The 15,248-nt window shown below is 39.4% G+C and overlaps 1 protein-coding gene across 2 annotated transcripts in view; it reads right to left on the reverse strand.

Annotated features, from left to right (window-relative positions):
• SHTN1 (shootin 1) overlaps positions 1-15,248 on the reverse strand; it is a 97,039-nt gene that overhangs the window by 10,031 nt on the left and 71,760 nt on the right. Inside the window, exons 15-16 of one of the 2 annotated variants that reach the window (XM_055299945.1) lie at positions 11,493-11,613; positions 7,151-7,343 (exon numbers count right to left, since the gene is read on the reverse strand). The exons of the other annotated variant lie outside the window; for it this stretch is intronic. Of the exons in view, the coding sequence (XP_055155920.1) occupies positions 7,151-7,343; positions 11,493-11,613 (314 nt within the window). The remainder of the gene's footprint in view (positions 1-7,150; positions 7,344-11,492; positions 11,614-15,248) is intronic. 2 annotated transcript variants of the gene reach the window in all.

Genomic DNA, 15,248 nt, shown 5'->3' on the forward strand with positions numbered 1-15,248 from the left:
GAGGGCCAAGGGATGAAGACCCAGCTATGAAATCACTGCGAAGTACACCAATGGCAATGGAACTGGAAGTGTCTACTTTCACACGGGTTCTCCCCCTTGAAGCAAGGTGTTGTAGAAGTAACTAGATGAAACGAACAATCATCTTTGAGGCTGACAGCATTGTCTGATTGACTTAGGAGAGTCAACCTCCTGAAAGTGATTAATAAGAAAAGTACACATGGATGAATAAAAGCTCAATACGGATGAATAGGGCCACCTGTACATGATACTCTTCAGAGAAAGAGAAGCGAGACAGCATGAGCACAAGATCTCACCTTGGGCCTCTGCCTGACTGTGATGCCGGACTCTTCTAAAATCTGCTCACCTCTTTCTCCATACTGAAGCCCCACTTGTCCTGCCTGTCTTTACAACAGAGAGGTCCTAAAAATATGACGACCGATGGACACATAAGCACAAACTCAAAGGAGCTAAGAGGAAACTGACCAAAGACGGAGAATTCTCAAAAAGGCTATAGAATGTATGTTCTGGATTCACTGGATTCACAGTGATTCACCTTTATATTACCACATTATGTTACTATTTAGTAAAGCACCTTTTTACTCAATGATTAGTCAGATATTTTCAAGATTTTTGACTTCTGGGGAATGAATTATTCTTTTTTTAAAGAAAGATTTTGTTTATTTGAGAAGGAGAGTGAGAGAGCATGAGCAGGGGGAGAGTTAGAGAGAAATGCAGACTCCCCCACCGAGTAGGGAGCTCCATGCCGGGCTCCATCCCAAAACCCTGGGATCATGGCCTGAGCTGAAGGCAGACACTTAACTGACTGAGCCACCCAGGTGCCCTGAAATAAATTATTCTTCAAAATGTTTGAAAATGTCAAAAAATAAAAAATGTGTAAATGAAATTTATGCCACAGACTCTAAAGTCACTTAGGCTGGTTTTGTGATAGGATAAATTTGCAAAATTTATGAAACCGGCCTTTTACTGGACATTTGACATGAAAAACATTAAAATGATTTCTTTTTTGACTACTCTTTAAGTCTTTGTGCTAATTCAGATTGGCTCCTCTTTTCAGAACTGTTTTACTGGCTAACACTTTCTTCCCTTGGCAAGAGATACTGTAATTGGTGAAGTTAGCCTCAGGCAAATAGATGAACTACCGGTGAGTGCGCAGGGGCAGAGGAGCAGGATGTGTGTGGGGGGGGGGGTGGGGGGCAGAATGGAAGGATTTAACTGCAGCATCACTGCTTCAAATAGAAGACAATCTCTTGATCGCTTTCTTCCCTCCATTCCTCAAGCTCTTCATACGCTCAATTCAGTATGCTACAGTTCAGAAGCATGGGCTCTGGAGGTAGAATGAAACAGGCGCAAATGAAATCTAACCCAATTCTCAATAAGGAACAGAATTTGGGGCCAAGGGTTTGCCTCACCGAGCCTCAGTTTTCACATCTGTAAAATGGAGATGTGCCCAATCTGTACACTTAGCAGAATTAAAATTACACATGAACATACAGGCCTTAATAAATGTTAGCAAAATACAGTAACAATAGCAAAACATCACGGAAGTGAATTCCAAAGTCCAGAACCTCCAAAGTGGAAACTGGTGCCATTACCTATCACCTCATCTATAATCAACATATATGTCCTGCCTGGAGAAATTAAAGTGCTTCTCTTGGACAGATTATTATAATATGAATACATATTAACACCTATGTTATGAAGAATAACAAAGAATATTAACTTTAAAAAAAAAAGAGAAAAAGCACATACAATGGAATGTTGTAGGCTTTTCCCCCTCAAAATGTTTTCCGGTTTCCTTCAACCTTTATCGATCAAGAACACCAGACTCCTACATTCTATTAATAACAGAGCTAACATGTTTCAGGGACTTCACACAGGTTTAGGACAGAAGACAACTTCACCCATGTCTAGGCATACTGTGTCACATTAAAAAAAATATGTATCTGCAATTGTGACAAACTGATGGTTATTTCTAAAAACTGAATTCCCTTTTAAAAGCCAAACTCATTTGGAAATATATATTGAACGTACAGTGGAGATTAAAATGAGCCATATCATTCTTCACCAAAATAAATAGTGGGACACGGGGTGCTCCTGGGTAGCTCAGTAGGTTAAGCGTCTGACTTCAGCTCAGGTCATCATCTCAGGGTCCTGGGATGGAGCTCTGCATGGGGCTCACTACCCAGCAGGGAATCTCCTTCTTCCTCTCCCTCCTGTTCTGCCCCTCTCCCTGCTTGTGTGTGCGCAAGTGCATGCATGGGCTCTCTCTCTCTCTCTCTCTCTAATGTAAATAAAATCCTTAGAAACAAACACTAGTACTAACTCCCCTCTAGGGCCAGCTGTCTAATTTGTCTCCAGTATGATCACATATCTCTAATCTAGGCAGGCCTGAAAGCATTTGGAACAACAGGGACAGGGCTAGAGTGAGTATCCTGACCTCCAGGAGTACTTTTCTGAAGGATAACAATCATTTTGATTTATAAATTCAGGTAATGTAGTTTTAAAATTATTTTACATTCTTGGGTTAGTGTGTGTTGGTCAATCTGCATTGAGAGACATGTCGCAAGCAGAAAATATGTGCTTGCCTGTTGTTGCTTATCTTAACTGTGAACATCTTTACTAAGCAACCACATTTATGAGGAATTACTGAGGCAATTCCAGAGCTCAGGGGTGGGGAGGGTGGCGCTTTGGAGAGTACTTAACCTACTTGCCTCAATTTCAGGTAAGAAAAATCACAACAAAAAGAAAACATAACAGAGAGGTTGCATGACCTTCCCAAGGAAACCTGGCCCCACCAGTAACACAGGTGTCTGGTGTCTAAGCTTTGAACTCAGCTCTGGTCCTGGATGACGCAGCAATGGCCTTGCATTCCATTTTAATGTAAGATGGCAAAGGAATTTACTGAAGTACTTTTCATATATTATATAACTCACATGAGAACTCTACGAGATAGGTGTTATCGCCCTCATTTTACACATAAGGAAACAGAATCCTGGGCTCAATCATTTGCCTAACGTCATAATGGCCACAAATGGCAAATCCAAGATCAGGACTCCATCTGGTGTAGAGAAAAGTCCAGTTCCAGCCACAATCTCATGCTGCTTGCCGCCGCCTTGTGCACACACGGAAAGGCACGGGTTTTGAAAGCTGATTATACTGTTTTCCTGCTACACTGCTCCCCAGTCTACAGGCTGTTACAGATGAAAACACGAATCATCCTTGTCTTTCTGACCCCATGCAAGCAACACTCAGCCTGTTTCCAGGTATTATAGCTTTCTGAAAGTCATAAAATAGCTATCTTAAAAAAAGAATCTGTTATTTGGGAGTTTCTCTATTTGACATTGACCATCCCACCCATGGATTAGCTTGGATCAATGAGTCTTACTATATTTTAACATGGTCAGATTTTTACTCTCAATCAATAGGAAAGAGCATGAAAGCAAAATCAGGTTTGTTGAATGGTTGGTTATATCATGTTATGTATGTATGTTTGTTTTATTTATTTATTTACTTATCTATCTTGGCCAACACTTCACCCCTCATAGCATAAAGGAAGACTACTATTATCATTCCTGTTGGAATTATAACTGATCAGAATTAATGAAATTCAAATTCACCATCAGATTTAAGATATTATTACTAGATAATATATACTTATTAGAAATAATTAACAGGACACAAATATTTCTAAAGCTATTATTAAAATAGAAATAATTAGGCTTCCCCAAGTCTTGATTATCTTTTCCTTTATTTTTCTCCTTTTTTCTTAAAAAATAAAACGCTTGGTTTACTTAGGCTGATGACAAGAATGTTAATTTTAATTAATCCTTACAATTAAGTATTAAAGAGATCCCTTGCTATCTCCTGAGTCCCTAGGAAATAAATCCATATATCTCTGGCTCTATAATTTACCAGACTGGAGTTACTCAATTACTCAGAATATATACATATGCTGATTTTAGGAATTTATTAAAAGGAAAAAACTTTCCAGGAATAGCTTGGTGTTAATAATTTTCTAACTAAGTGAAGATCTTACACATAAAACACCTTTGTTTCTACTCTTTTGAAACCTTTCTTAGTAGGTTTCCAATCTTTCTTGTCCACCTGAGGCCTTGCAAGTGAGCATAGCTGAATCTTTCCTTTAAAATTGGGTATGTTATTGTCTCTAATACTTTTATCTTGTGTAGGTACAAAGATGCAGAAGTTACATAAAACTGAACTGACTGGAAATGACCCCTAAGCATTTAAAAAAAAAGGGGGGGGATATTAAAACAAAGAAGCCAACCACAGAACACACAAAAACCTCCAATATTTAACTTGTGAATGTGTGAGACACTTTTGAATAACGGGAAATGCTGGCTGAGTATTCTAATTGACATTCTGCTGCTTGAGTGCTACTAAAAATGTACTCATCGTTCATTTATTCAAGTATTTACAAAATTTCCAGGATTTTCCTAGATGTTTGAGATACACCAGCGGGCAGACAAAAAAAACAAAAACAAAAACAAAAACAAAACTCCTACTCCTCCTGGTGGAGCTTACATTCTAGCAGGGAAAGAATGGAGGAGGGTGAGGAGAATCAGTTTAGAGGAAGAAGAATTACACTTTTAAATTGGGTGGTCAGTGTAGGCCTTATGGAAAAGATGACATCTGAGAGCAAAGAAATGACGGAGAAAAGTCAGGTGACCACTGGGCAAGAACACATGTGGCAGAGGGGATAGCACAAGTAAAAAGGTAGGGTGGAATGATACCTGGTCAGAGAGGCCAAAGTAGGAAGGGAGGCAGGGGGGCGGTGGGGCAGGGTGGTAGGGACGGGGGTGTGCATGTGTGTACGTATGCATTTGTGTGTGTGTGAGAGAGAGAGAAAGAGAGAGAACGAACATACGTACTAGAGGGTACTGTGACTGTAATCTTCCCTTGACCATGATTCCCCGTCAAGAGCCAAAAATGTCACTAGGCTGAAATATCGTGGTGGTGCAGCCACAGATCAAAACAAAGATGCAATTATTATCATAGAGACAGTTTTAAAAAACAAAGATAACATTTTGCTTTTCGATTGCTGATCTGATTTCCAAGTGCTCTGACAATCCAGGTCTATGAGATAACACAATGTGGTTGCCTCTACCTTCTGGCCAGTATAACAGAGCAAATTTCTCAGTCAGAGCCAGCCAGAAAACAGCCTCCAAAATAACCCTTCTCATTCCTGGCAGCTAGACCAGTTTTCAAGGAATCCTGATAAATCACATGAGGTTTTACCTTTAAAGCTTACATGTAACTACGTTAACTTCTTTTACTCAGTAAAAAACTAGGATTAAACATAAATGAACAAAATGAACGAGAATTCTGTGTGTGCCTGTCTGGGAAGTGAATAATTACCAGGTACATACACAAAATACTGGGATTCATTTGGATAGTCTAATTATACTTAAGAAACAGATTTTTCAGAAAGGTACTCTGCTTTGCTAAATGACTGTCAATATGAAAATACATGGCATTAGTTATTTCAGCTAAAGAATGTCAAGAACTGAATAATCAAGCATTGGGTTACAAAGTTTAAAAGTTAATACAGCAGCACAGAGTATTTGTATTAGTGCTTTAAGTAGCTAAATTAAATTGAAATGTGTCTCTTAAGCAGTCATTGAACAAGCAAGATGAGAAATAAATTGAGCTTCACTTAGGCCTTTATGGCATCTAACAACTGTGTCTGTCAACACACGGATCCTTTTCACTGTCAATTCAACACACATTTTGCAGACCTTGGGCCTGCAATTATTTCATTTCCTTTCTTGGAAATGTAATTTCCACTTACTTTTGGAGAATAAAAGACAGACAAAAGGAGGAAGGAGTTGCAGTATTTTCTGATTAAGATTATCTGTATAAAATGGTAAAGGGAAAAAAATCTATACGCGCACACTGAAGCATTTCTCAGCAACTAACCTGTCTCAGCCAAATTGCTTTTGTGTCTGGATATTGGTTCAGATGTAGCCAGATTGTTGATGTCAAATTAGGTGTTAAACAAATTTAATAGGAAAGATGAAGAATGAATATAGATCATCTTTCTGTTAGAATTGTTCAAATGACTCCAGTCAAAAGAAAGGAAATGCATGACCACAGGAGAAAGTGTGCTTTTAATTAAACACAATGAAATGAGATAAAACTGTAAATCAGCAAAGAAGGCCATTCATTCCAAAAGAGAGGGGGGGGAAAAAAAGTTAATAGGGCCAGGGAGAGAAATGCAAGAGCGCAAGAAAATACCAGTTGGCAAAAATAGATCTAAATTGAATTTCAACTTCATTTGTCCAGGCTTCACCTTTTAAACTAAGACAGGTAGAGCTACAAAAAAGAAAAAAAAAAAAAAGGCTTCTTTCTCTCCTGAGAGAACAGGAAGTCAGGGGTTTTAATTAACCATGATTACAATATTCGGCTGATCTGATTTGTCTCACCTCTTCCTTTTCTTCAAGTGGCAAACCGGTTGACATTCTGGCAAGAGAACTAGAGCAAAACCAGACCAATTTCAAAAATGGGCCTGCCCTCTGTTATAAAACGAATTGACCCTCCACCAGATCTGTCTGAAACACATTCAACAGCAGGATTAACTCTTCGACAAAGTGCTACTTTCCCAAAGCAAGTCTGGGGAGGTAACTCTTGACACAGTAGCTCTTCACTCTCAAGAGAGAGCAGTACTAAGGCACATGCACATCTTTAACTCAGGACCAGAAAATCAGGTTCTAAAAACATCCCCTTCAAAGTACATTTCAAAGATCTAGTATCTTCCTTGACTGCTCATAAATCATCAAGAGAGATGATCCAAACATTTAATCCGAAAGAATGATTAAGGGCCTTGTGATGCTGAATCATTATCATCCAGGGGAATTCTCTGTGTGGAAGAAGAACCTGATTACCAAACCAGTTTAGGGAAGGAATTCTCTTTATGCATATCTGCTCTGGATCAGAAAAAGACTTCTAAGCCAGGAGCCTCAAATCTCAAGTGAGCTCATCAAACAAAGGAAGAAGAGTAGTTATTGGCTAACCCGATCAAAATCTGTCTAAAGAGGAATAAAGCAAAGTAACACACAGTTTAGTCATCACAGATTCTTCTACACACTTAGTAAAGAGCATCATTACTTACTGAAATGTAACCTTGGAACTTGTGCATCCTTCCAATTTACACGACCCTTCACCTGGCTCAGGTGTTGGGGGGGACGGGCTGTTGAATTCTGCCTCCAGAGTTTTCTTGTTCAAGGCTGTTTTTGTTACACTGGATACAGAACCCAACACTGGCATGGATTTGGACTCTGAGGTGGCTAATATCCCGGTTGGACCTTAAAACCAAACACATACCTCAAGTTTAATAATTCTGTGCAATGCTTATTAATATGGTACTGAAAAACAGATTAGCCGAAAATCCCTCAGGAAGTGAGAAGGCCAAGTTTTGTTAAAATTTAGAGAGCATGCTGGAAAATGCTCCTATTAGAAATATGCTCTGTTTGGATGGTACTACTGGCTTTTCAATGCACCAGGACCACGCTGAGAAATTACGTACAGACCTTTAAGAAAGCACAAAACCCCAGGCCACGGTTCCCTCTCTGACCGGAGTCCTTATTAATAGCAGAATTGGGAAAATTCTTTTCTTCTCGGAGTATGGCTTTCTGACAGCCCTACTTGAAAAATTTGGCCTCTCAAGAGTTAATTCTTCCCAAAACTCAGCTTTGCGTTTTAAACCGCAAATGGAACAATGTCAAAAGGCTCTTTTTAAAAGGCTCATGAAGGCTTCTTAAGCATTAAACAGCTTTTATGAACATTTTCATTTTAATGTGATTGAGAAGTAAGTGGATTTATTTCCTGTTAAAATACAGACACAGGATTCTAAAAATTAAGTGGCAAAGAGTTTGGCTGTTTACCTTTTGGCCCTTTCTGCTCTTTGGGATAGGACTAAATGACTGTAATAGAGCTCGTTACTGAAATTATTGGCGTACCATCCCAACTCCCGGGCCCTGAAGCGAAGTTCTCTCATTCCTTAGGTTCTACCTTTAGTTAGAAAGACACTACCCCTCGCCAGTAGCTTTTTTCAAAGCAAGATTCCAACATGTCTTCCCTGAAGCCTCAGAAGAAATCTTCATAAAACAAAGAGACTTATGTAATAAGTCATAAATGTACAGATAAAATTAGAAACTTCCAAAAATTCAGCTAGAGGACAACCTTGAAAGGTGCCATTGAAAAAAAGGACAAAACTTGGGAGTCTCTTATTCCTTGAGAAATGTCCGATCATCTCCTAAAATGGAAAAGTACTAGTGGGCACAATCCAATTAAATGCTAGCGGATCCCTGGTCATTAATGTTAAGTGCTGGAATGTGAGATGTGGAACTCTCACATCTGCAGATGCCTGCGTCTGAGGCATTCCAACAGTATAACCCAGCAGCTCCAAAACTCAAGTTCTGATGTCAGAAACCTCCTGAAAGAGGGGCTGGGGAAATGCTCTCCCATTCTGTGGCTGCACCTCCAATGGCCACCCTCCCTGTGGGAGACACAGCCAGACCCTCTATGGCTCCGGGGGAAAGCCTCAGCTCCCCAAAGCTTGCCTTCCTCCTTCAGGTCATCTCCACCAGCTGCACAGACAACCTTGTGACATCACTGAACATCCTGATTCAAAAGACCTCTCCCTCCCACCCAGGATAAGCCTCCTGGTGCCTGGGGATGCAGGAGTAAAGACACAGAGGTGCAGAAAGATCAAGGAAGATCCTGAAAATACAAATAGGAAGTTGAATTCAAGATTTGCTTCTGAGCTGCTCTGTTCTGCCCTTGGGTAGTTGCCGACTACAATGCTAGACAGCTTTAAGCAATCTGTCCTTGTAGGAAAGCAGATCTGCTTCTGAAAACACCAACACCTGCTGCTTGTTCTGTAAATGAAGCCAGCCACAAAGGACAGAGAGTGGGTGAGCTGAGCTGGAGCTCTAGTTTTTCTTACATACAAAAAGAAATAAAGAAAAATGCATGATGTTTTAGATTATTATTATTATTATTATTATTATTATTATTATTATTATTATTACTGTATCCTGCTTAAGCTGTCCAAGGTTTTCCAAGAGGCACTTGCTGCTCTTTGAAATGTCGGCCTGGGAGGCCATAAGTCTTGAAAGTGTCAGTGAGGTTTGATAAGAGAAACCCTAGATAGAACGTGCTTCGCTGGCCCCTGAGGGAGATACCAACTATCCTGGGATCTGAGGTCTGCAAACCTGGGGCTGCCCCCCACCTTGCCTCTCTTACCATGCTTCCTGTCTCCACCATGACCTCACATTAGCTTCCCCATAAAGCCTTTGTGTACAAAAGGAAAAAAAAAAATCTCAAGAGATCCAATCGCACCTGAAGCCATAAACTTACCGAAGTCATCTCTAATTTGCAGCATGCAGCCTGCTAACTTTAGCTTCTTATTCTGCGCCCCTCCCTGAACCCCTCCTGGATTTTCACTCTGTCATTCCACGACCCTTATAAAAAAGGTTTATTTGGTAAATACCTCTTCCAGTTCTACACTAGAAAAACATTGGTATCATCTTAAAAAAAAATAGGTATGATTTCTTTTACTAGATGACAGAGTTTGTAAGTTTGTCTCCTCCCCTCATTCCTGCCTTTTCTTTTTTTGCTTTGGCTACTAGGGAGCTCCAAAGAAAGTTTCTACTCAGTTACAGGTCACTCTCCTCAGTACGGTTCTTCTCTACTCTGCCAATTACAGAGTTCTTGTTTCTCTATGCAAATACTGATGATTCTATTGAATATATACCTTATTTTAACATCCCTCAAATGATACATTAAATATTTATAAATTGGTGAAATATAATAAATAAAATGAAAGATTCTCACCATGCCTATACAGTGTGCTCCTGCCTTCTTTCTCCGTTCTTTGAAATATTCAAATTACCATATTGACTAAAATCAAAATGTTTCCTTATTTCTCCCACTGAAAACTAACTCTGAAATAGTGCTGTACATCTGACCAAGTCCATGAGTGAAGTGACAAGGCTTCCACAGGAACAAAATACAAAATGTAAATGACAGAGAACAAGAACGGGACCCACAGAGTCCTAAACAATAATGATGGCTGTATGACTCCTTCAAGGATGCAATGCTGGAAGAAGTGACTGTCACAAAATGAATAATGATTCGTTGTGGAGGCTGGTAAATGCTTATAAAGCAATTCTAAGGGAAAAAAATCTCTTAGAGCACCCCTTAATTTTCCTGAGAGGTGATTATTTTTTGGGGGAAGGAATTCGTCTAGGATATTAACAGCAGAATTTCCACACCAAATTAAAAACTGAATGGCTGATTTTTTTTTTTTTAAGGAGAAAACTAAAGTTTCATCTTTTTATAATAAAAGTTTGGTTGGTATTATGCTGCTCCTAATACAAGAAACCAATTCACTAAATTGAGTAAAATCCCTATGTGGAAGCTAGAGCCTGATTAACAAACATCTACATCCCTCCTATTCTAGCAACTTAAACTTGGTAAACATGACTCAGTGTAAATTTAAATGGTTACAATGGACCAAATGGAGTTGACTGAATTGAGTCTAGAAGATTCAGCCCATTAGCTACGGCCTGGTTAATTTTACTTTAGAGTAGTTTTTCAAAGCTAGCCTCCTGGCCACAAGGGAAAAACCTCATACAGGTTTCCGCTAATTCCCGTGACCAAGCTGGTGGGGGAAAAAACAAAAACAAAAACAAACCAGAAGACATGCAAAGTTAGTTCTGAGGTCTAATCCATGCACATCATGACACAAATGCAGACTCTCAGCTCCAGACTTGCTCAGATGGTCATTTATAGTTGGTGACAGAGCTGAAATTTCTCATTCGCCTGGTTCACAGGCAGAGACGATGAACAGAACGCACACACAAAGGATAAAGCCGGTGCCTCTGCATTTGTAACTGATGCGTAATTACTACTCTTATTACTAAACCACTGCATGCTGACTTTGTGCCATGCACACTACCAAGCACTTTTCATACGCTGATTTATTCCATCCTTAGGATAATCCTATGAGGTAGTGCTTTTGTTACCCTCATTTCACAGGCAAAGAAACTGAGGCACAGAGAGGTTGAGCCATTTAAGGGCAAGCTGCTTGGAGAAGGCAGGGCAAGGATTCAAAGTCACGTGGTCTGGCTCCAGAGCCTGTACTCAGTGCTACACCATTGCCAGGGCTCCTGAATGTCTGTACTTGGTGGCATCTTGCCTTAAGCAAGCCCAATCTCTAAGACCTTGATTACCTGCAAATAGAGAAATACATAAACAAACATACCAATGAACTAAGATATAGAAGTTCTTATGAGATATCCATGAGTGCCTTTGCCAACCCAATACTTCTCACTCACATTAAAAAAATTTTAGTAATTTTAAGAGATCGTTTTCATGTTAGCACGGGACTTAAAGGCAGATGTCTCAGAGAGGAAGGGTAGAACTGTGGAGAATTCAAACCGGCTTACTACTGCTATCTGCTTCTGCTGTCACCTTTCTGCGACGCAAAATTCTTTCTAACTCAGTTTCACTGTTTTCTGTGTCAAGGGATTTTAAGCTTCTTGAACTAGTGGATTTGTTAAGTGTCCCCTAAAGTGAAAACAAAACAAAAACAAAAACAAAAAGGTTAATGTCTTAATACAATATGCAAAAGAATATTAAAAACCAAATCAGCAAAACATTACCAGAATTTGAATGGAATTAGGAAATAGAATGAATTTGCTGTATATATATATGTATATATATACACACACACAATATATATATATACACACACACATTATTTTTTAATGTGTGTGTCTTTGACAACACATAGTGTTGGATCATTTAAGAAGATGCTACTGAGGATGTAAGACGTTAGCTTTCACACCAAAAGGACAATACGAGAACATCTCTTGATGACTAACTATGAAATTCGGTGGTAGGAAGGTACTTGCGCATTGACGGTTAAGATGCTGATGTGTTGATCAATCTTGTGGAGAAGAGAAGCATATATTGAACTCACCTTAGAAGGTTTTCTTGATACAGCAGCCACGAGCTACTGAACCCAAATTCTTGTGGCACTGAAAAAGTGTGACTGAGTCTTCAGAATGACCCTGGTTCCACACTGGTGGCAATGGTGTCGTGGCAGCCAAAGGAGGTGCATAACACTCTCCTGTGGCCTAGCCAAAGAAGTGCTGCCCTGGGCACACCTTGACATCATTGTGAAAGGGGAAAGGTTATAATGACATAGGGAAGCAATAAAGGGCCTGGCATTGTAATTCCATATTCCTAACAGAGGAGGCGGTGAATACATTATTCAGGGCCCAGAAGATGCTGAAGGAAAAAAGAGATGCCATATATCTGTGCACCTACTAAAATTGGTACTGACTTTCAAGATAACAAAGACCCTGCCTCAGCTCCTCTGGGAAGCATGTTATGGAGGAGACCTATGGCTTTCCGTCTCCCATGACCAGTCAGGTTTTGTACAGAATGCTGGGTAACACACTTCACATCCTGTATGTGAGGACTCAGCACTGCACCATTACCAGGGGTCTGTTTTCTTTCATAAGGAATGCCCACTATTTCTTTGAAATGGCCCTCCTGAGCTGTGCCACGTGCTTTGGGTAGGTGGGGGAGCCAGAAGATCCAATCTTTGGATTACATTAAATCAGAACCTCAAGTCTGGTATAACTTGCCAGACTTAATGCCAAAGTCAGAAGTAGCTTTTTGTCCACCAAGGCTAACAATCAGGCCAGCCTTTGTCACCTCAGCTCACTATGGGTTTGCCTTAATCCTGCTCCTGCCCCCTGCCAACTTCCTGAAGGACTTTAAGAATTCGATTGGCAAAAAATCGTAACTCATGTTTCTTCTTTAGCCTATAAAACAAGAAAAAGTGGCTTGTAATATTAGGTAGTTACAAATCTCATGTGATATAGGTTATTATGTTTTGTTTAGAAAGGTTCTTCCCTAACTGGGTAAAGGCTTGGAGAAGCTGCCTGTGGGGATGGGAAGATTGACAAACAAAATTAAGAGATTTTATTCTTCTATCAGCTACCCTAAACTAAGACTAATGTGTAAAATATGTGGATAATCAAGCATATGATACTCTACCCCCCAAGTAGCTCTTTCTGCTTTTTTTTCATTTGTTGCAAAAATTCATAAAATATATTGAAAGGAAAATCACGTTTCATGTAGCACTGTAATTGTTTATAACTTAAAAAGTTGGATGATGTGGTTTATTTATTTAACAGTTAATGCAGGGCAGCCTGGGTGGCTCAGCGGTTTAAGCGCCTGTCTTCAGCCCAGGGCGTGATCCTGGAGACCCAGGATCGAGTCCCACATCCGGCTCCCTGCATGGAGCCTGCTTCTCCCTCTGCCTGTGCCTCTGTCTCTCTCTCTGTGTTTATCATGAATAAATAAATAAAATCTTTAAAAAAAAAAAAAAAAAAAAAAAAAAAAAAAAAAAAACAGTTAATGCAGATCTGTACCTGCTCATCAAGGAATTAAATAGTAAAATAAGATCAAGGCTGATAAGGTAAAAAAAAAAATGGAACTAAAGCCAATTAAGATAAATTTAAAAAAAATATTAGAAAAACTACTCCCAAATCATGCATTTACAATTTTTAAAAACTTACCAGCTAAGTACTTTGTAAACATGTAAACTTACCATTACCATTAAAATAACTCATGAAACTATTACGTTGTTTGGATGTCAAGAACATTCTTTGATTTTCCCAAAGGTTGGAGTTAATTCAAGAAAAAGATACGTGTCTATGTACACACGCATTCACATACACTTTGCAAGGATATCTTTTAAGGAAGAATTTCTCTCTCATAATAATCTCTACTTTTCATTTGAATAACAGCATTAATCATGCAAATTCTGATCGTGGTGAGCTACCCTCTCATCACACCTGATACTGAAAGGTTCTGTTTTCCAAGTTCTAATCTTTGGGTCTCAAACTTTTGTCTCCATCCACTGACCGATGTGATTGATTCAGCAAATATAGGAGTATGCAGACACTATAGGACTCTCAATTCAAATGACCAAGGAGCTCAGCTAATAAAGTACCAAGACTGTCTATCTTTTTGTATATTCATCATATAGTCTGAGAATCAGAAATTAACTTAGAAGGGACATTATATGCAGAATTCCCTCACTTTACAGAGAAGAGAATTCAAACTCAGTGAGCTTTGGGGTTTGGGCTGGGCCCCACAGTACATCAGTGATGAGGCTAGATGGATTCCCAAACCAGTGTTTAATCTTAGTTCCCACATCGGTTAAATGTTCCTAACACTGGCTAATCTCACTGTCAGGTGACAAGATCAACTATTCTATAATTCCTTCTGGAAAAAACAAAAAACAAAAAACTGAAGATGTTCGGGAAAAACCTAAAAGAGAATTTCTTAGAGGTTGTTTATTTGATTTAGAGACAAGCGAACTTAAAAGAGATTTAAGATTAATTTGTACGGATTTAATCTTGAGAGATTGCTGTTTGCACTTAGAGCGACTTGTATATGACTGGGGTGATTAGAGAGGTTTCCAAAACCTCCCAAAAAACCTTGTGTGATTATGAGAAATAGGTTTTTAAAATCTACAAAACATTCAGCTTTTAAAAATTCAGTGTAAACAGGTGTGGAAAAATAAGTTCAGTTGACACTGAGGCTATAGCAATTGGCTTGGGAAGTGTCCACATCCAAATGGGGTGAGATTTTCCAAATCCCGAAATAGAGATATATTCCTACTTGTGTGCTAACTTTCAGCAAAAGGCTCAATCTCTAAGTTGCAGTGTCCCTACAACTCAGGTCACATTTCATTTCAGCAAAAACACCAGTTTTTCTGGTTTTCTTGGTTTCTGTTCTACAGTAGAGCTGAACATGGGGTTTCTTGGTTTCCAGGTCTCTCTTGGCACAGGTACTGGCTTTCCACCACAGTACATCCCTCGCAGGCTTTCCACGCTCATATGATTTGCTGAATACTAACTCTGAAAACCCTAACGTGCTGGCAAGAAGCACCAATATATCCCCACCTAATAGGGTATATCTTTTCTTTCTCTTTCTCTTATAAGAAGTTGCATGGTTTCTTGGCCCCCAAGTGACAGGGGGTTACAAGTGATCCACCCCCAAAGGAATTTCTATGGGGGTACTAGAGAGTTGCCATTTGACAAAGAAGACTAGGGGAAAACACTGTGAATTCCACTTTTTAAAAACACTTAATGCAAAGAAATAACATTGCCAGAATA

Source organism: Nyctereutes procyonoides, unplaced genomic scaffold (assembly GCF_905146905.1).
Source record: "Nyctereutes procyonoides isolate TBG_1078 unplaced genomic scaffold, NYPRO_anot_genome, whole genome shotgun sequence".
Taxonomy (NCBI): Eukaryota; Metazoa; Chordata; class Mammalia; order Carnivora; family Canidae; genus Nyctereutes; species Nyctereutes procyonoides.